The sequence below is a fragment of the Haemorhous mexicanus genome, chromosome 3 (assembly GCF_027477595.1).
Source record: "Haemorhous mexicanus isolate bHaeMex1 chromosome 3, bHaeMex1.pri, whole genome shotgun sequence".
In the NCBI taxonomy this organism is placed as follows: Eukaryota; Metazoa; Chordata; class Aves; order Passeriformes; family Fringillidae; genus Haemorhous; species Haemorhous mexicanus.
Genome location: NC_082343.1, coordinates 117,507,463 through 117,527,997, shown reverse-complemented (window position 1 = coordinate 117,527,997; position 20,535 = coordinate 117,507,463). Strand labels below are relative to the sequence as shown.

The following is a 20,535-nucleotide window of genomic DNA, read 5'->3' as shown; positions in this document are numbered from 1 at the left end:
GTGGGCAGTGAGGAGCACACTGGGAGCTGAGAAGGGCAGGTTTGGGAGCAGCTCACACCTCACAGTGAGGGCAGAGGGGCAGCACAGCCTGGAGGAGCTGCAGAGTAGCTACACTGTGTGTTACTACTCACAGTAGCTGCTCCTGAGTGTCTTGGTTTGAACAGACAGGTGTGTGCTAAGGAGGGCAGGAGCCTCCCTTGAAATGGAAAATTTAAACAAACTCCCTCTGAGTTATTATAATTTTGAAATTAGGAGGCTCTCAGGGAAAGATATTGAAGGAGGAATGACAGTTCTTTACTAGGGAAATTAAAAATACAAATGCAATAGTACAAACAAACCAAAACAGCACTGCCAGTCAGAGCAGGCCCTGGCACGCTGTGTGTCAGGGTGGTGGCACAGTCCCATCCCAGGGGGGCTCAGGGTGGTGGCACAGCCCCATCCCAGGGGGGCTCAGGGTGGTGGCACAGTCCCATCCCAGGGGGGCTCAGGGTGGTGGCACAGTCCCATCCCAGGGGGGCTCAGGGTGGTGGCACAGTCCCATCCCAGGGGGGCTCAGGGTGGTGGCACAGCCCCATCCCAGGGGGGCTCAGGGTGGTGGCACAGTCCCATCCCAGGGGGGCTCAGGGTGGTGGCACAGTCCCATCCCAGGGGGGCTCAGGGTGGTGGCACAGTCCCATCCCAGGGGGCTCAGGGTGGTGGCACAGTCCCATCCCAGGGGGGCTCAGGGTGGTGGCACAGTCCCACCCCAGGGTGTGTCAGGGTGGTGGCACAGTCCCATCCCAGGGTGGTGGCACAGTCCCATCCCAGGAGGGCTCAGGGTGGTGGCACAGTCCCATCCCAGGAGGGCTCAGGGTGGTGGCACAGTCCCATCCCAGGGTGGTGGCACAGTCCCATCCCAGGGTGGTGGCACAGTCCCATCTCAGGGTGGTGGCACAGTCCCATCCCAGGGTGGTGGCACAGTCCCATCCCAGGGTGGTGGCACAGTCCCATCCCAGGGTGGCTCAGGGTGGTGGCACAGTCCCATCCCAGGGGGGCTCAGGGTGGTGGCACAGTCCCATCCCAGGGGGGCTCAGGGTGGTGGCACAGTCCCATCCCAGGGGGGCTCAGGGTGGTGGCACAGTCCCATCCCAGGGGGGCTCAGCCCTCCTGCAGTGCCAGCTGTGGTTCTGCTGGAGCAGGGATCCTGCACAAGGGGGGAGTTTTCCTCTGGAGCTCCAGGGCTGCTGGAGATGGGCCTGCTCTCCCTCTGGGAATGCAGGGCAGGAGAAAGCTGCTCTGGGAATGCAGTGGGCAAAGGCTGCTGTGGTATCCCAAAACTTCAGATTGTATCCAGGTAGGAATGCTTGGCTCCTCCCCTGGGCAGAGCATCTCCCCAGTGGGATGATGGAATTTTATCAGCCATGCAGGGGCACTCACTGGCCAGGGACAGAAGATAATTAATAATCAATGGCCCATTAACAGCAGAGATCTCCTGGAGGTAGGACTGGTTGTGGGAGAGATAAAGAAAACTGCCCTAAGAACAGAGGATAACAGCCCCACCTCTGACAGATGGGAAATACACACACCCCCATTTCCAACCTAAGACACTGAGTGTGAGCATGGAAATCCTCCAGGGTAATTCAACATCAACATTTCCACTCCCTCTTAATCATGTCATGAAATATTTGGAGGTTTCTCATGGCTGGTGCAGGTAGCCTGGCTCCTGGTAGCTGATCATTGCCCTGGGCAGAGGAGAACTAGGGAGGCTGGAAAATTTCTGGCAAGGTCAAGTGAAGCAGAAGAAAAGAGATGTGGAAGCATTAAGTGCTTGGATCCCCACGAGTTCATCCTCTATGAATTCTGAGATGGCAAGAGAGCAGCACAACTGGTAGTTCTTGGTTTTGTTATGCTGCTCCCAAGTGGAATAAATGTTTGGATTTTCCCAGAAAGCACAGAGGTGGCCCTGTAGAGCTGAGCACAGGTAGGGGCTGTCAGGCACTGCTCAGTGGAGCCCTGAGGCTGGAGAAAGCAGCACAGCAAAAATGAGATGTTGGGGTTTGAATTTCCCAGCGTGAGAAGTGGGACACGATGGTGTTTATGGAGAAGTGCCCTGTGTGGTGGGGACAGGAGAGGGGATAAGGCAGCACAGGAGGAGACTCAGCAGTGGGTTGGAATAAACCTGAAACTGAGGCCTTTGGACTCTGCAGTTGCTTTGTTAAAAACTCTGAGGTGTCCCAGGTGAGTGATGGATGTCATTGGTACCTCCAGGGCTTTTGGTCCCTCGTGTTTCCAATGTGGGCAGGTGTTTCCAGGTGGTTTCAGGTGTTTTGAGGAGGCTGCTCAGGGGCTGTGGCTGTCAAAGGGACATTGACACCTTAGGGAGCTGTTTTTGTTATGGGAGAAGCTCAGAAGTGGAGTGTCTTTGCAGAAATCACAGAGGCACTGAGGCTGGAAAAATCCTTTGGAGGATTTTCCTCATCCCCTGCACTGCCAAGGCCACCACTGCCCCATGTCCCCAAGTGCCACATCCTCACAGCTTTTAAATCCCTCCAGGGATGGGGACTCCAGCCCTGCCTGGGCAGCTGTGGGGAATGAATTTTTCCCAGGTCCTTTCCTGCCCAGCAGTTTTCCAACCCCTCTGCAGGGTTCCCTGGGGTTGGTGTGACCCCAGGGCAGGACCCAGCTGTTGGCCTTGTTGTCCCTCACCCCAGTGGCCCCAGGCCATGGATCCAGGCTGTCCTGGTCCCTCTGCAGAGCCCCCAGCAGAGGCACTTCCCACCCCCTGGGGCTGTCCCTGAGCTGAGCCAGGCTGGTGCCCTCCATGCCCTGGAGGTGTTGGGCAGGACTGACCCAGCCCTGAGCCCCCTGGTGCCCGTGCCCAGCTGGATGGGCCTCCATGCCCAGGTTTTTCCAGCCAGGAATAAACAATTAACCCACTCCAATTCCCTCTTTACACCCTCTGGTGTTTGGAAAAGCCCCATGGAGCAGTTCTGCTCCAGGCACTGAAGGTGCCTGAGGAGATCAGCCTGGAGAGGCTGCTCCACATCCAGCTACCCAGGAGGAACATCCTCACCCAGGAGGAACATCCTCACCCAGGAGGAACATCCTCCCCCAGGAGGAACATCCTCACCCAGGAGGAACATCCTCACCCAGGAGGAACATCCTCACCCAGGAGGAGCATCCTCACCCAGGAGGAACATCCCCTGAGCCCCCTGGTGCCTGTGCCCAGCTGGATGGGCCTCCATGCCCAGGTTTATCCCAGCAGGGTGCACCTATCCAAGGCAGGACCAGCAGTTTCTCCAGGAGAATGCCATGGGAAAAGGTGCCAAAGGCTTCAGCAGAGCCCAGGCAGATGCATCCACAGCCTTTCCCTCCTCCATTAAGGTCTCACTGTCACAGAAGGAGATCGGGGTGGTCAGGCAGGACCTGTCACCAAGCCAGACTGGCTGGGCCTGGTCTCCTGCTTGTCCTGCACAGCCCAGGTGACCTGCTCCAGGACCTTCCCCAGCTCCTGGAGTTCCTGGATCCTCCTTCAGTACTTCCAGGAGCCTGGCATCACACTGGCCAACCTGCAGGGAGACAGGACCTCCCCAGCTCCCCAGGACTGATGAGAAATGATCCCTATTCCCCCTCCAGAGAGGCCTGTGCTGCAGGGGAGGGGCTGGATCTGGGATTGCTCATCCCTGCCAGGCTGACACTGCATCCTCTGACCCCACACCGTGCAGGCAACACCACCCCCTCCCCTCCTCTCCCTTTGGAGACCCTGCCCTGTTCTCTGGTTTCTGGTTCCCTTCTCTCATTTCTCTCTTTGGGTCCTGCCCCCTGTGTTCCTCCCCAGTCCCTTTTTCTCCCCTGGCTCATCCCTCACATTGTGCAGTGACAAAGTGGGGAGGAGAAAACCATTAACCAGTGCTAGGAAGTCATTAGAGGCTGGGGTTAATTAACAGCTCCTTCCTCTGCCACTGAGTGCATGAAGCTCCATCGTGGGCAGCTGTAAATGTCCCCAAAGTGCAGGTGCAGGTGGTGGCCTGGCCACATCAAAGTGAAGCAGATATTTTGGGTGTGAGGGAGATGTGTGACCTGTAACCCTGTCCCTGTGTCCTTCCAGCACGCCAACGAGGATGTGGAGAGGATGCTGTTAGGAAACAAGTGTGACATGGAAGATAAAAGAGTTGTCCCAAAAGCAAAAGGTGAACAGGTGAGTATCAAACAAAAACTTCTTTATCCAAGTCAGCAAATCACTGCCAAGACTTCTGCCTGCTCCAGGGGGTTGGGATGCCCCAGTGGGGTGTGCCAGGGAATGAATGCAGGAGCTGATGGATGTGAATCCTGGGAATGTTTGCTCAGAAACTGCCATGAATGGGGTGAGCTCAGCTGCAGTTTCTGCTTCCTTTGATAACTCAAAATTCCCAGACATCCCAGAAGTTCCTCACAGTGTCACAGTGTGTGGTGCCTGTTCTCTTAGGCCCAGACACAGAGTGGGGATTATTTAGTAGATTTTAATTGTTCTGAATTGTGACATTCTGAATCTTCTGAGCCACCTCACCTGGCTGGTGCTGCTGGTGCCAGTTGGGAGGGAGTCACAGAATCCCAGAATCCTGAGGCTGGGAAAGAGCTCCCAGAGCAGGAATCCAGCCTGTGCCTGATTCCCACCTTGTCCCCAGCCCAGGGCACTCAGTGTCACATCCAGGCCTTCCCTGGACACCTGCAGGGATGGGCACTCCAAACCTCCCTGGGCAGCCCCTGCCAAGGCCTGAGCACCCTTTCCATGCACAAATTCCTCCTGGTGTCCACCCTGAGCCTGCCCTGGCCCAGCCTGAGGCCATTTCCCCTTGTCCTGTCCCTGTTCCCTGGGAGCAGATCCCGACCCCCCCTGGCTGTCCCCTCCTGTCAGGGAGCTGTGCAGAGCCACAAGGTCCCCCCTGAGCCTCCTTTTCTCCAGGCTGAGCCCCTTCCCAGCTCCCTCAGCCCCTCCTGGGGCTCCATTACCTTCCCTGGACAGGCTCCAGCCCCTCCAGGTCTCTCCTGGCAGGAGGGGCCCAGAGCTGGCACAGCCCAGGGTCCAGTGGCCTCTTCCCCATCTGGGCACACCTGAGGTCATGTCCAGTCCAGTATTCCCTGCTTTATAAATGCTGCTGCTCCCAAAGTGGTGGTGACACCACTGGAACATCCCCAGCACCTCTAACCTCCCTCTCTCTGTTTGCTGCAGATTGCCAGGGAGCACGGTATTAGGTTTTTTGAAACTAGTGCAAAAGCAAATATAAACATTGAGAAGGCATTCCTCACATTAGCAGAAGACATTCTTCGAAAGGTAGGTGCTCACAGCATTCCTTTGGAACAAATATCCTGCAATTCCAGCTCTCCTCTTGTGCTGTTCACCCGTGTGGTTGCACTTGGACTTGGCTGTGCTGAGCTCTGAAGGAGCAGGGCTGCACTTCTGTAGCTTGTTTGATGTTTTGTTGTTGTAGAGGGCCTGCCTGCAGGGAGTTACATCCATCAGAGCCAAGAACTGAAATTCCTGTTTGTTTGGCCCTTACCCTCATGGTTGTTGTGCCTGTGCTGGGGTTAAATGTTTCTGTTGGTGTGGAGAGAATTGTCCTTTCCTGCCACTGTGTCTGTCAGTGCACTGCCAGCTCTTGAGGGGCTGTTGGGGAGAGTTCAGGTGTGCAGGGTGGGGCAGGAACGAGCTCTGCCACTCCCAGCTGTGCTGCCAGCCATGGCATTTCCTTGGGGGCTCCATTGGGTGCTTGGCTCCCCTTCTGAGAGGTGCAGTGAGCCATGGAGCCATGGAGTCAGTGAGGCTGGAAAGGCTCTCTGAGAGCACCAAGTCAAATCATCCCCCAGCACTGCCAGAGCCACCAGTGATCCATGTCCCCAAGTGCCACATCCACAGGGCTTTTAAATCCCTCCAGGGATGGACAACCTCTCCAGGAAGAAATTCTTCCCTAAATCCAATCTAAACCCTCCTGGCCCAGCCTGAGGCCATTTCCCCTTGTCCTGTCCCTGTTCCCTGGGAGCAGAGCCTGACCCCCCCTGGCTGTCCCCTCCTGACAGGAAGTTGTGCAGAGCCACAAGGTCCCCCTGAGCCTCCTTTTCTCCAGGCTGAGCCCCTTCCCAGCTCCCTCAGCCCCTCCTGGGGCTCCATTCCCTTCCCAGCTCCATTCCCTGGACACGCTCCAGCCCCTCCAGGTCTCTCCTGGCAGGAGGGGCCCAGAGCTGGCACAGCACTGGAGGTGCCCCAGCAGTGCCAGCACAGGGACAGGCACTGCCCTGGCCCTGCTGCCACCCTGGGTTGTCTCCATGGCCTGTGGCAGATCCTGTGTGCCCAGAGCTGCTGTACCTGTGCCCTGACCTCTGTCAGGAGTACAGAATCCATCAGCTTCCTGCAGGTGCCACTGAGGTGATCCAGGACTGAGCTGGGCTGGATCCCTGCGTGGCCCTGGGACCATTTCTGTGGGATGTACTCCCCTGGCAGGGGCTCAGTGTACACAGAAACCCCTGTGCTGGAACATTCCTGCCTAGGAGCAGCTCATGGGAGCTCTGGAGCTCCAGACACCTGGGTTGGCCAGCCCTGGCCCTTGCTGCTGTTCCTACACAAATGAACCCCATCCCAAGCCTGTCTCAGCCCTGCCTTCCTCCCTCTCCTGTGTGCTAATTCTGTGGATAGTGTCACCCAGTTGTCACTGCAGTCCTCAGGCATTTCTTAATCAGTTTCTGACAAGATTTGTGTGATAAATGGGGTGAAAACATTGGTGAGCAGGAGGTCAGGCTACAAACCATACCAACCTTTGGGCCTTAAATCTTCATTTTTGGCCTCCTGGGGTTCTTCTGCAAGGCTGTGACAAAGAGAGTTAAAAAAGGAATGTGGGGAGTGAAGTGTGGTGAGGGTTTAGGTTCCTTTCCAGCCAGCTGGAAGTAGATGTTGGTGTTGGATCAAACCCACTGGCGTGGGGTTTTGGCTTTGGTGTCACCAAGTTCTGTCCTGTGACAAGGAGGAGCTTGTGTGTCCTTCCTTGGGAGCTGTCCCAGGAGCAGGGAGCAGAGGCTGGGAACAAGCCCAGTTTATCCATAAAAGCTCTGGGTTTTGGAGGTCATTAGTTCACATTGTCTGAGTTCAGCTGGTGGTGTTTGTAGGCTGGGGTTTCCTCACTCCACCAAACCCAGCGTTGGCTCTGCGTGCAGAACATAAAATAGTTCAGTTGACTTTGGGTGGTCCCACTTCAAGCACTGGGTTCTTTCCCAGCTTTCCATTTATTTAAAACAAACCAAACAACAGAAAACAACCCTTAAATTAGTTTTGCACATTCCTGCTGGAGTGGGGGGAGGATTCCCTGCCTTTCTGAGGAGCTCTTTGTGCCCAGCTGATCCCAGTTCCCTCTGGTGATGCCGGCCCCCAGCTCTGGGTGTTTTCCTGGGGAATCTCCAGAGCCATCTAACTGTGTTCACTTGTTTCCTTGCAGACCCCTGTAAAAGAGCCCAACAGTGAAAATGTAGATATCAGCAGTGGCAGTGGGGTGACGGGCTGGAAGAGCAAGTGCTGCTGAACCTTCTCCTCTCTCACCAATCGCCATCCACCGCCCCTTTTTTCTCGCTGCAAAACAAACCACTCTGCCCGTTTTTTAACCTGAAACCGATGGTTCTGTTCCTCATCTTAACGAGCTCCTGCCTCCCCTTGGTTTTCTGGCTAGGACAGCTTTGCCTACTCCAGTTTTCTCAACACATGTATAGGAAATTCATCTCCGTGACTTCATTTCCATGTCCCTGCTCAGCTCACCACTACGTTTGGGTTGTATTATAGTCCCGTCCCTCCTGCCATTAAACCCCAGAGCAATCATTCTCAACTCTCTTCTGCAAATTGTATAAGAATAAAGGTTAGAATTAACAATTGATTTTGTACAACAGTGGAATTTTCTGTCATGGATCATGTGCTTGAGTCACCACATTCTCTAGATGCATCAGGCAAGAGCCAGGAAAAACTCATTTTCGCCTTGAGTCCGTGAGTGGGGTTTCTTTGTCCTGTGCCTTATGTGGAAAAAGGAACTTTTATTTTCACTTTCTTTTCTCTTTTCTGGTGGAAGCATGTGCAGGAGACATCCCATCCCCCCGTGCCATTGAGTCCTGACCTCTGTAGTGGTTGCTTTCTGTAACGTTGGTGTCATGCATCGAGGACAAAGGGTGGTGCAAAACAAAAGCAAACTCCATGTAACCTGCTGTGTCTCCTCTTGCCAATCCTGCCGTTCCCAACTCTTCCTGCTGCCATTTTTTTTTTTCTCAGTTTGCCGCTCTTTCCTTTCTTTTTTTTTTTCTCTTTCTTTTTCTTTCTTTTTTTTTTTTTTTGCCTGCATGCTGCTTTGATTTGCATTTCTCCATGGTGTGATGTGTTAATGGAAAGGATGGCAACGCGGTGTGTTTGCCAAAAATTTAATACAAAGCACTGATTTAGCTTCCGAGGTAAAAATGTTGAGATTCCTACTAACCCCCCTAGGCCTGTCCGTCACTAGTGGTTCCCTCCTCCCGCGTAGCCCCGGCCTTTCCCCCCATATGGAAGAGTTATTTGCATGCACTAGTTTCTATGGAGGGTGATGTGGTTGTCTACTTTCTGTGTATGAATATAACATGGATCCCCAAACTGACAGCAGATCATTAACACGAGCTCCCAGCTTCTGTCCCCCGCCGGCCGCTCCGAGGGCTGCGGGGCCGGGCCCGGGCTGAGCGGAACTGGATGGAAAGAGAAGGAAAGGAAAGGAAACAAACCAGCCAGAGGGCAGTTTAATTTATTACCTCCCTGGAAACTTTCCACTCTCCAGTGTCCGCAGCCGCGCCGGCCGTGCCGGGCCAGCCCCGCCCCGGATCCCGGCGGGCGATCCCGGCCGGGATGGAGCGGCCGTTCCAGCGCTCCCTGCCGCTCCTGCCGCTGTCACCCGGCCCTGCCGGCCCTGTCCTGCCGCTCCTGCCGCTGTCACCCGGCCCTGCCGGCCCTGTCCCGCCGCAGGAGGGGCCCGGCACCGCCGCTCCCGCTGCCGAGCGCTCCCCCCGCGGGAGCGTCTGCGCGGACGCTGCCCCGCGTGGATCCCCGGCGGTGAATCCCGGCCCCGGCGGGGAGGACACTCCGCAGCCGCCCCGAGCCCCGCTCCGCTCCTGGGCCCCGCCTGTGCCTCGCTCTGGCCGCGGCGTTGGCACCGGGACCGGGACTGGCACCGGCACCGGGACTGGCACCGGGACTGGCACCGGGGCCGGCACCGGGACTGGCACCGGCACCGGGACTGGCACCGGGACTGGCACCGGGACCGGCACCGGGACCGGCACTGGGACCGGCACCGGGACTGGCACCGGGACTGGCACCGGCACCGGGACTGGCACCGGGACTGGCACCGGGACTGGCTCCGCTCCGCCCTCGCCGCAGCCGCTAACGCTGAGTGAATTTTAATGAAATGACGGTGTTTAAACACGGAACTCCTGGTCCGGAGCGGCTCCTTCCCGCCTGGGGACTCACCGAGGTGTCTCCCTGTCCCTCTGTATTTGGCATTTTGTCCCCGTGTGTGTTAACCCTTCCCAGGCGAGTGGCTGGTGAGCTCGGGCTCAGCGTTGTACAGAGTCCGGCCACTTTCGGCTAAATCTGCACTTTCTAACGTGATCAAAAAGGGAAAAAAAAAAGGCGAAATCTACATCAAGGGGTTTATTTTTTTTATAATCCTTGTTTTAAACGTGAGCTTTTTATTTGCTTGCAGGGGCTCGGCTCCCTGTGTGTGACCCCTTTGTAGACGCTGTGCCCGTTGCAGGCACAGGTGGAGCCCAGGCCACTCGCTGGTGCCACTCGCTGGTGCCACTCGCTGGTGCCACTCGCTGCCGCCGCCGCCCCCTCGTCCCTCCCCGTCAATAAAACCGAGCTGTTTCTATCGGGTCTGTTTCTGTTCCTGTCCAAGCTCCAGCCGCACCCGCGGGCTCAGGCGGGGCGGGGCCGGGAGGAGGGAGCAGCACGAGTCGGTGCCGATGCTGAAACAGATAAAAACCCCCTAAAAATAATAATAATAATAATAATGATCATGTCGGAGGAGTTTGCAGTAACTTGATGTCTGCTGGTATCTCAACTCCCTGCTAGTTCCAAACTAACTGCTTGTGAAACCTCTGCTTGGAACCCCAGCCCAGCCCTGTGGAGTAGAGAAGGGCAGCGGGAGGTGTCAGCAGCCCCTCCGTGCCCCGCCCCGCCCGCGGAGGGAGCTCAGCGCTGCCCTTTTGTCACCAAAAAAGTGTTAAACGATGAAATTGGTCCTGCTAAACCAAACCCGAGCTTGGCTCTGTCCCACGGCCGTGTCACACGCCGGGGTCGCCGCGGCGCTTCGTGCCCTCGGACGGTGGAATAAAACAGCATCAAGGTCTTGGATTAATTCCCATGCCGACAATTTTTTACTTAATCTTTTAATATTTTTGCTACTCCACTCTGGCTTTTTATTTAAAACACATTCTTTTGTACCACTTACTGTATCAAATTGTATAAAAGATCACTGTCCCATTCTTGGTCGTACCAAGAGCAAATAAAAGCTTTTATAAACTTGCACTGGTGAATTCCTGGCTCTTTTGAATTCCCTCTGGCTCCGGTGGGAGTGAGCCCAGCCCCGGAGGAGGTGGGATGAGTCCCCCAGAATTCCAGGACTGGTTTGGCTGGGGTGGAGCTGTTCCTGCCGCCTTTCCCGACGCTGCCGGTGGCGTTTGCCGAGGGCAGGAGGGTGGGAAGGGCAGCGGAGGCTCCGAGGCTGCCCCATCCCGACGTGGAGCCCCCGGGGGGGGGGACACCAGCTTGGGGGTGTGAGGTCTCCTCCGGGGCCCTGCTGGGGAGGCCCTTTGGGTGTTTTTTGGGAAGCAGCTGTTCCACCCCATGTTCTGCACCCCTGTCTGGGGTGGGAATCAGGGGTGGCTGTTCCAGCTCTCCAAGAGCTCCCACTGCTGTGTCACTGTCCTTCCCCACCCTGTCCCCTCTGCCAGCTCTCCAGCCCCCGGAGCTGGGTGTTCCCTGCAGCCTCTGCGGCCGGGGATGTCCCCTCCAGCAAAGCCCAGTGAGGGACCGTCCCAGGGACAGCAGAGGACCCATTGCTGCTGCTGCCCTCCCGCTGCCGTGGTGTCCTTGTTCCCACAGTGTCCCTATTCCCACAGTGTCCCCATGCCGCGGTGTCCCTGCTGCCATGGTGTCCCTGCTGACACAGTGTCCCCATGCCGCGGTGTCCCCACTGCCACAGTGTGTCCCTGTTCCCACAGTGTCCCTGCTGCCATGGTGTCCCCGTTCCCATGGCGCCGGTATCCGGGAGAGGCTGTTTTTGTGCCGCTGCTGGGAATAAAGCCGGGAGTGTGTCATGGCCGCGGTGCCCGGCAGTCCCTGGCAGGGGCCGAGGCCGTGGGGAGCAGCTCAGCGATCCCAAATCCTCCCATCCCGGGGGCTCACGGCGTGGGAGAGCCCCGCACAGCCACCCATGGGTGGGGGATTTTGGGGGGGGAACTCCCAGGGAGCCTCGGGGGGCGGGGGGGGACCTGGCAGGGACCTTTCCCACATGGACGCTATCCAGTGTCCCGCTTGTCCGTGACACCCTCGGCAGTGAGGCTTGGGTCTTTCCCCATCCTCCTCCTCCTCCTCCTGCAGTTGTATCCTCCTTGCTGTCCCTATCCCAGCTTCATCCCCATCCCAGCTCCATCCCCATCCCGGCTCCATCCCCATCCCAACTCTGTTCCATACGTGCCCTTCCTCTCCTTTCCTACAGCTTTTCCCTCCCTTTCCCTGCTCCTTCCCCATCCCTGCTCCTTCCCTAATGCTGCTCCGTCGTTTTCCCTGTTCCTTCCCCATCCCTGCTCCATCCCATTCCAGCTCCTTCCCCGCTCCTGCTTCACCTTTTTCTCACTGTTCCACCCCTGCTCCATCCCATCCCTGCTCCGCCCGGTCCAGCGGCCTCCCCTTGTGCTTGGCCCGGCGGACAGTGACGGGGGCAGGGGACAGCACACGGTGACACCTCCCCAGGGCCGGGCACGTGCGGCTTCCTCCACTCCCTCATCCTCCTCAGCCCAGTCTCCAGCGGAGTGGGGACGCAGCCGGCAAAGGACCGGGGAGGGGGGTCCCGGACGAGAGGCTGCAGAGCGGGACCGGAGCTTCCCCGACCCCCGGGCTGAGTGACCGAGGGGTGCTGGCACCCACCGGCTCCGGTGTCCCCCGCTCAGGGTGGCCAGGAGTCCGCAGGGTGCGGAGTCCCCGCTCGGGGTGACGCTGATGTCGCTGCCGAGGGTCCCCGCTGGCTGTGATGTCCCCGGCCCCTCTCCCGGTGCCCTTTGAGCTCCGCGCCTGGGCGGCAGAGCCGGGCCGGGGGGTCCCGGCTGGGACATCGGGGTGTGGGGCGGTATCGGGGTCCCCCCGGTGCCCCACTGGTCCCTTGTGCCCCCCGCAGCCCTCTCTTGGGACCCCCGGCAGCTCCCGGCGACTCCGCGCCTCCAGCAGCGGGACGGGACGGGGGAGGGTCCCCGAGGCGCCCCCCGCCCCGTTCCCTCGGCGGCCAGAGAGAGCCGAACCCCCGGGACCCCGGGGCGAGCCGGGGCTGAGCCCCCCGGACCCCGAGGACGCGGGCGGAGCCGCCCCCTACCCCGCGGGGCAGCGCGTCCCCCCCGGGACACCCCCGGAGCGGCCCCGCCGGGGGATGCCCGGCCCGGGGGGGGGATGCCCGGTCCCGAGGGGATGCCCGGTCCCGAGGGGGTGCCCGGTCCCGAGGGGGTGCCCCGCACGGGGGTCCCCGCCCGCCGCTGCCTCCCCGCCCTCGCCGGGGGGGTTCCGCCTGCCGGGGCGGGCGGGCAGGAGGGGCCGGGGGCGGGCGGGGGGCGGCTCCTCCTGCCCCGCTCCCGCCGCCCCCCGCCCCCCGCCCCGGCCCCGGCCCGGCGGCGGCGGCGATGGAGCCCGGCCCGGGGCCGGCCTGAGCCGCGATGCGATGGAGAAGCTCGCGGCGGGGCTGGCCCGGCTCCGCTGGAGCCCCGCGGCGCTGCCCCTCGACGCCATCGTCAGCCAGTGCCGCCTGCCCACCCTCGTCTGCCTCGGGCAGGGTGAGCCCGGCGGGGGAGGACACGAGGGGGGGATGAAGTCTGGAGGGACGAGAAGGAGGAGGAGGAGGGAGGGAGGGAGGTTGGAGTGATGGGGAGGAGGAGGAGGGTGGGAGGAAGGCTGGAGGGACCAGGGGAGGGAGGGAGGATGGAGGGACGGAGAGTGAGGCTGGAGTGATGAGGAGGAGGGAGGAAGGATGGAGTGATGAGGAGGAGGGAGGGGTGGAAGGCGGAGGGATGGGGAGGGAGGGAGGAAGGCTGGAGAGTGAGGACGAGGAGGGAGGGAGGTTGGAGTGATGAGGGAAAGGAAGAGACGAAGGACGAAGGGACCGGGAAGAGGGAGGGAGGAAGTCTGGGCAGACGAAGAGGAGGGAGGGAGACTGGAGCGATGAGGAGCAGGGAGCAGTGGAGGGTAGGGGGAGTGAGGAAGGCTTGAGAGTGAGGAGGAGGAAGGGCGAAAGGCTCGGAGGAAGGGATGGAGAGTGGAGGGATGGAGAGTGGAGGAAAGACGAAGAGGTGAGGAGGAGGAGGAATGGTGACTGGAGAAGTGAGGAGGAGGTGGAAGGAGAGAGGAAGGCTGGAGGGGTGAAGAGTAGGCTGGAAGAGGCTGAAGGGATGAGGAGGAGAAAGAGCGGAGGGACCAGGAGAAGGAAGGAGCCTGGATTGCTGAGGAGGAGGAGGGAGGGAGGGAGGGAGGAAGGCTGGAGCCAGGTGAGCCCAAGCTGCTGTTCCGGCTCCAGGGCTGCTCGGGTGGGGTCCTTCCGGCTGGGGGGGCTGGGGCAGGGGGGGGCCGGGGGCTGCCCCTCAGGGGGGTCCCTGGGCTGCCCCTCAGGGATGTGAGGAGGGGAAGTTGTGGGGCCCAGGCTGCTCCCACTGCACCCAGCCATGGCCCAGCACTTTCCCCACTGTCACCCTTCCGGGTGACACTCTGGAGGTGCTGGCAGGGGCCGGGAGCCACCGTGTCCCCTCCCCACCCTCGCTGGGACACGGCCTGGCTGGGGGGGCCTGGCTGTGAGCCCCCCAGCCCAGGCTGGGTGGGGAGCAGGGATGTGGGGAGCAGGGGCTGTGGGGACCCCCGGCCTGGCCGTGTCCCCCCCGGGGCAGGGCCCATCCCGGCTGCAGGGGGTGCCTGGGGGTGTCGGGGTGCCGCGGTTCTGGAGGGCTCCCGGGGGAGCCTGCACCGGCCCCGATTCAATAAACTTCTTGTTTGCGGCGGCTGCAGCTTTTCAGGGGGGACAAAGAAATTGTTTCCTGGGCAACTGGCGCCTCTTGGCAGCGGCACCTGCTCATCCCTCGCTCCGTCCGTCCGTCCGTCCGTCCGTCCGTCCAGCGGCGCGGGGGGGCGGGGCGGGGGGGGCTGGCAGTGGTGACAACCCTGTCCCCCGCAGGTGAGCGCGTGGAGGGGGTGACAGCCCAGGACGTGCTTCTGGTCCACTCGTGCCGGCAGTGGACGACGGTGACAGCGCACAGCCTGGAGGAGGGACACTACGTCATCGGGCCCAAAATCGACATCCCGCTCCAGTACCCAGGTGGGGGGGCTGGGGACAATGGTGACAACGAGAATGGTGTCCCTGGGCCAGCAGAGCCGGGACCTGTCCCCCCCCCCCCCCCCGCCTCCACCTGCTGGGGCTGCTCCAGTGAGGTCCAGTAAGGTCCAGTTTTGGGGTAGGAGATGTTCTGGTTTGGGGGCTGCCCCCACCCCTGGCAGAGCTGCAGAGGGGACTGGCGGGGATTGGGATTGGGATGGCATGGGATGGGATGGGATCCATGGGATGGGATGCAGACAAGGACAGGGATGAGGATGGGGTAGGATGGGACAGATCTGGAAAAGGGAGAGTGATGAGGATGGGATGGGGAAAAGGGACAGGGATGAGCTGGGCTGGGATGAGGATGAGGATGAGGGTGAGGATGAGGATGGGGCCGGGTTGGGGCCGGCAGTGCAGACGAAGGTGCAGAGCTGCCTCTGCCGGCAGCCGCCAGAGCCTTAATGACCCCTCTAAGTGCTCCACGGCGGTAATGAGTCCTGCTAATAAATAAATAATGGGAAATGGAGCGGGGGAGGGGTTAATCACCCGTCCCACGGGGGCTGCAGGGGCTGGGCAGTGTGTTAACAGCGTTCCGGGGTCGGCCGTGCCCAGCGCTGCCCCGGGATGTGGGGCTGAGCCGGCTCCAGCCTCGGGTGCCTCCAGAGCCAAGAGAGAAGCTCTGGTGTCCCAGCTCCGCCGGCCGGGCGGGGAATTAATATTCCCCTCAGGTCCGTGCCCGGCAGCCGATGCCGGTGGAGGCGGCTTCGCTGGGGCTGCAACTCTTCCGCTCTCGTTCCTGCCTTTCCCCGTTCCCGTTCCTGCCCTTTCCGTCTCCTATTCCTGCCCTTCCCCGTTCCCGTTCCTGCCCTTCCCCATTCCCGTTCCTGCCCTTCCCCGTTCTCATTCCTGCCCTTCCCCATTCCCGTTCCTGCCCTTCCCCATTCCCGTTCCTGCCCTTCCCCGTTCCCGTTCCTGCCTTTGCCCGTTCCCGTTCCTGCCTTTCCCCGTTCCCGCTCCTCCTTTCCCCGTTCCTCCTTTCCCCATTCCCGTTCCTGCCTTTGCCCGTTCCCGTTCCTCCTTTCCCCATTCCCGTTCCTCCTTTCCCCGTTCCCGCTCCTGCCTTTCCCCGTTCCTGCCTTTCCCCACTCCCCTGCCCGGTTCCCTTCCCGGTGTCTCTCCCACCCGAGCCGTGGGGTCACTGTGCCCCGGCAGGGCTGCGATGGGATTTTGGGGGGTATTGGGCACCCCTGGCAATTTGGGCTGCTCTGGGCACTCCCAGGAACGCTTGTGAGGGGTCCCTGCAGCTCTGGGGATGCCGAGTGGCACTGCTGGGACACCCCGTGTACCCCGTGCCTTGTCCCACCCAGAAACCCCCCGGGGGCTGCTCTGGGGTCCCCTTGCAGCACTTGGCCACTGGCAAAGCCCACAGCAGTGTCCCCAAAGATGTGGTGGGGACCCCAGGCTGCCTCAGGGGTGGCTGTCCCCCGTGAAAGGCCCCAGGGGGGTGACAGGAGGTCCCTGTGAGGACTCGGGCCCCTCTCACCTCGGGGGTCCCGCAGGGAAGTTCAAGCTGCTGGACCAGGACCGGGACCTCCGCGAGCCCGTGCAGTACTTCAACAGCGTGGAGGAGGTGGCCAGCATCTTCCCAGACCGCATCTTCGTCATGGAGGCCATCACCTTCAGCGTGAAGGTCCTGGGGACAGCGGGGAACGGGGCTGGGGCAGCAGGGGACACTGGTGGGACAGCAGGGAGGGGTGGTGGGATGGCTGGGGACACCGAGGACAGTGGTGGGGCAGGAGGGGAGCGGGGGTGAGGGGACAGGGACTTTGGGGGTTGGTGGGACATCAGGAGAGGATGGTGGGACAGCAAAGGTTGGGGGTGGGACACCAGGGGTGAGTGGTGGCATATTGGGGATATTGGTTGGACACCACTGCAGGGTGGGGGGAATAAAGGGGGGAGTGTGGGGAAGCAGGGGACAGGGCTGGGACATCAGGAGAGGACAGTGGGACAGCAGGGAGTGGTGATGGGCCATCAGGGATGGTGGTGGGACTTTGAGATGGTAGTGGGGAATCAGGAATTAATGGTGGGATGATGTCAGGATGGTGGTGGAACTTCAGGGATGGTGGTGGGACATCAGGGGATGGTGGTGGGATGTCTGGGATGGTGGTGGAACTTCAGGGATGGTGGTGGGACATCAGGGGATGGTGGTGGGATGTCTGGGATGGTGGTGGAACTTCAGGGATGGTGGTGGAACTTCAGGGACGCTGGTGGGACATCAGGGATAGTGGTGGAATTTCAGGGATGGTGGTGGGACATCAGGGGATGCTGGTGGGACATCAGGGGTCGTGTTGGGGTGTCGGAGGCGCAGGGCAGGGCAGCGGGTGCCACGTTGGGGCTGTCGCGGGCAGGTGGTGTCGGGGGAGTTCAGCGAGGACAGCGAGGTTTACAACTTCACGCTGAACGCGGGGGACGAGCTGACGCTGATGGGGCAAGCGGAGATCCTGTGCGCCAAGACGGTGAAGGAGAAGTCGCGTTTCAACACCCTCCTGCGCAAGCTGGGCAAGGCGGCGCCGGCGGCGGGGGCGCGGCAGGTGAAGGGCAAGATGCCGTGTCTGATCTGCATGAACCACCGCACCAACGAGAGCCTGAGCCTGCCCTTCCAGTGCAAGGGCCGCTTCAGCACCCGCAGCCCGCTGGAGCTGCGCCTGCAGGAGGGCGAGCACACCATCCGCAGCATCATCGAGAAGGTGCGGCTGCCCGTCAACGTGGCCGTGCCCAGCCGGCCCGCCCGCAACCCCTACGACCTGCACGCCATCCGAGAGGGCCACTGCTACAAGCTGGTCAGCATCATCTCCAAGACGGTGGTGCTGTGCTGCATTCTGCGCCGGGAGGAGCTGGTGCCCTTCCACTTCTTGCTGCTGACCGACATGCCCCGCTTCCAGCTGCCCGAGGGGCTGCTGGCCGGGGACCCGCAGCTGGAGAAGCTGCTGCGGGACAGCGCCGCGTATTGCCACGACCGCTTCAACCCCGACGAGTACTCGCGGGCCGTGCGAGAGGCCAAGCCGGACTTCCTGGAGGAATGTGCGAGCCCGCGGCGCCTGCGGCTCTGCCTGCCCGCCTGCGCCCGAGAGGAGCTCAGCCAGCCCCTGCAGCGCCTCTCGCTCTGTGCCTGCGGCTCCGGGGGTCCCCGGGAGCCCCCCGCCCGCTGCCAGGGACCGCGGGGCACCCCGCGCCCGCCGCTGCCCGACTTCCCCGACCCCGAGCGGGAGTACATGACGCCCGACTGGGCCGAGCCCGAGTTCAGGACTCAGGAGCCGCTGGAGATTCCCTACGAGGAGCTGTGGAGCAATCCCAGCCCGGAGGGCTGCTGCGAGCTGGGCAGCAGCGGCGCCCGGCCCGACCTCGTCTCCTTCGGGGCTGTCACCCCGCTGGGCTCCCCGCATCGCCCCGGGGACGAGCCCCGCGGGGACACCCCGCCCCCGGTGCCACCCAAATCGGAGGCGGTAAGAGCCCGCTCCCGTCCCCAGGGGATGGGGAATGGCACCGCCGGGGTCCTGTCAGCCAATCCGTGGCAAGGCCAGCCCCATGGCAGGGCAGCCCGACCCCCTCCCTGTCCCCTGGCCCTGGGGTCCCTCCCCAACACGGCTTGGTCACCCAAACCTTCAGACCTCGGTTCCTCAGGGCTGCCCATCACCGACCCTCGGTTCCCCAGGGTTCTCTGGGCCATCGGGTACCTCAAGCTCTTGGGCTGCCCGGAACCGTGGGGTACCCCGATCCCCTGGCCTTCCCTACACAAAATTTCAGGCTCCCCTTCACCACGGCGTACCCCAACATTTTGGTCTCCTCGCACCACGGGGTACGAGGGCCCCAAGTCTCCCCAGTTGCACCCAGAGCTTTGTCACCGGGCAGGACCGGCTGTCCCCGAGCCCCCATCACCCCCTCCAGCAGCGGGGATTCCCGGGTCCCCCCGGGCCCCTGACGGCGCTGCCCCGTTCCAGGTGAAGGAGGAGTGCCGGCTGCTGAACGCGCCCCCGGTGCCGCCCCGGGGCAGCCGCCCCCCGGCCCCCTGCAGCCCCCCGGCCCCCCTGCGCTGCCCGAAGCTGGCGCCCGCGCCCTCGCCCAGCCCCAGCCTCTCCTACTACTCCTCGGGGCTCCACGACGGGTGAGTGGCTCCGGGGACATCGGGGAGGGTGGGGGGTACCGGAAACCCGGGGATGGGGACACCGCGCCGGGGTGATGGTGACCCTGCCCTCGCCCCGGCAGGTCGGCCCCGCGGAGCGGCAGCGCCTCGCCCTCTCCGGACGCGTACTCGCTGTACTGCTACCCCTGCACCTGGGCCGACTGCAAGGCTGCCGAGCCCCCGGGGCGGCCGCTGCCCCCCGCCCAGCCCGCGCCCAGCTCCTGGTCCGACCCCTGGGCGTTCCCCGAGGCGAGCGCCGGGGCGGGCAGCGGCTGCTCCACGCCGCTGCTGGGGACCGAGCCCCCCCTGAAGCCCTTCCGCAGCTGCCCCCGCCTCAAGCCCCCTCACCCCCAAAAGCGCTTTGCCCCTTTCGGCGCGCTCAACCCCTTCGCCGGCCCGGCAGAGTGGCCGGAGAGTCCCGAGTGGTCCAAAGCGCCTTCGGCCCCGGCCGCTCCCTCCTCTTCCTCCTCGCCGGAGCCCTTCGCCCCCGCCGAGGAGCCGGCGGCCCCCCCACGGCCCCCCAAGGGCTTGGACGGGGACGGCATCGTCATCCGGGGGGCGGCCCCGCTGTCCCCCGCCGTCCTGCGCGGGGCCGAGGGCGTCACCCGCCTGTACCTGGCCCAGGGGGTCATCGAGGTGCCGCCGGCGGCGAGGGGCGATGGGGCAGCCCCGCCGGCCGCCCCCCGGCCCAGCGGGGACAGCCCGGCCTGGCTGCCCCCCGCCGACCTGTCGGCGCTGTCGCTGGAGGAGGTGTCCAAGTGCCTGCGCTTCATCGGCCTCTCCGAGGACGTCGTGAGCTTCTTCGCCCGCGAGAGAATCGACGGCAGCATCTTCGTGCAGCTCAGCGAGGAGATCCTGGCCGACGACTTCCGCCTCACCAAGCTCCAGGTGAAGAAGATCATGCAGTTCATCAAGGGCTGGCGCCCCAAGATCTAGTGCCACGCCGGGGGCCCCCTGCACGGGCCGGGGGGGGTCCCCAAGTCACCTGGAGCACGGCTCTGGGTGGCCCCACTCCCGTCCCTCTCTGATGCTGCAGGTTCTCCTCTCCCATTGCCCAGCCCTTCCCCCCCTTCCCTTTTAACACTGGACAGTAATTTTGGCCCCAAAGGGCTGGAAAACACTGGATTTCGCGTCTACTGGTTTAACTTAATCCTTGTGGATTAGCATAATAAATGTATGGGAGAGTAATGAGCCCCCAGAGAAGGCCTTTGCTCGGGGAGAGGGGAAGTGGGGAGGACGGATGCTCTGAGAGGTTTCTCCCCTCCTGGCAGACCCTTCCCATCTCTTGGGAAGGGATTATCAGCCCCGTGCCTCCCCCAGCACTCAGCAGAGGCAGATGAGATGATGCCTTGGCCCAGTTTTGCTCTGGGAAATTTGAAAGACGGAGAGGTGACATGAAGAGCCAGCAGGGTTCAGCCATGGCCCAGGGCCTGCCAGGGAGCAGGAAAATGGCTGGAAGCTGGAAAGGAAGCCAGGGAAGGGGGGGCAGGCCAGTGACAGGTGCCCAGAGATTTAAAGCCTTTTAGTTTAACTCGATCTCTCCCCACGGGGGGGCCCTCTGGCCTTTGGCTGCTCGATCTGCAATTACAGGCAGGTCCATCTGCCAGCATCACCTGCCAGGATCACCCCGTGGCAGAGAGAGCTGGAGGCTCCTCACAACCCCTGAGTGATGGCAGAGGTGACACTGCTTTGCCCTGCACTGCTGCCATCCTGCCCCTCCATGGACCCACTACACCATGGACAGGACCCCAGGGCCCGAACCAGTCAATCCCACTCAAGCTGTTCCCT

The 20,535-nt window shown here is 61.9% G+C and overlaps 2 protein-coding genes and 1 long non-coding RNA gene across 3 annotated transcripts in view; 2 read left to right on the top strand and 1 right to left on the bottom strand.

The window, feature by feature from the left end:
- Positions 1–5,102, bottom strand: part of LOC132325650 (uncharacterized) — a 50,464-nt gene extending 45,362 nt beyond the window's left edge. Inside the window, exon 1 of the long non-coding RNA XR_009485999.1 lies at positions 4,969–5,102. This is a non-coding gene — a long non-coding RNA (uncharacterized LOC132325650). The remainder of the gene's footprint in view (positions 1–4,968) is intronic.
- The window catches only part of RAB10 (RAB10, member RAS oncogene family), a 48,617-nt gene extending 40,749 nt beyond the window's left edge, over positions 1–7,868 (top strand). The window contains exons 4-6 of the mRNA XM_059843196.1: positions 4,088–4,177; positions 5,189–5,290; positions 7,440–7,868. Coding sequence (XP_059699179.1) covers positions 4,088–4,177; positions 5,189–5,290; positions 7,440–7,523 — 276 coding nt within the window. The 3' untranslated portion in view covers positions 7,524–7,868. The remainder of the gene's footprint in view (positions 1–4,087; positions 4,178–5,188; positions 5,291–7,439) is intronic.
- Positions 7,869–12,932: 5,064 nt separating this feature from the next.
- Positions 12,933–19,935, top strand: GAREM2 (GRB2 associated regulator of MAPK1 subtype 2). Its single transcript, XM_059843195.1, has 6 exons — positions 12,933–13,044; positions 14,430–14,570; positions 16,127–16,257; positions 16,976–18,070; positions 18,566–18,729; positions 18,831–19,935. The coding sequence occupies exons 1-6, from the start codon at positions 12,933–12,935 to the stop codon at positions 19,681–19,683; spliced, it is 2,496 nt and encodes an 831-aa protein (XP_059699178.1). The 3' UTR covers positions 19,684–19,935.
- Positions 19,936–20,535: the final 600 nt, after the last annotated feature.

What these genes read in the sequence shown, in the direction of transcription:
- GAREM2 (XM_059843195.1), top strand. Translation starts at nt 12,933, where the DNA reads ATGGAGAAGCTCGCGGCGGGGCTGGCCCGGCTCCGCTGGAGCCCCGCG. An exon ending in TGCCACCCAAATCGGAGGCG is followed by an intron (nt 18,071 to 18,565) that starts GTAAGAGCCCGC and finishes GCCCCGTTCCAG; the next exon opens with GTGAAGGAGGAGTGCCGGCT. An exon ending in TCCTCGGGGCTCCACGACGG is followed by an intron (nt 18,730 to 18,830) that starts GTGAGTGGCTCC and finishes TCGCCCCGGCAG; the next exon opens with GTCGGCCCCGCGGAGCGGCA.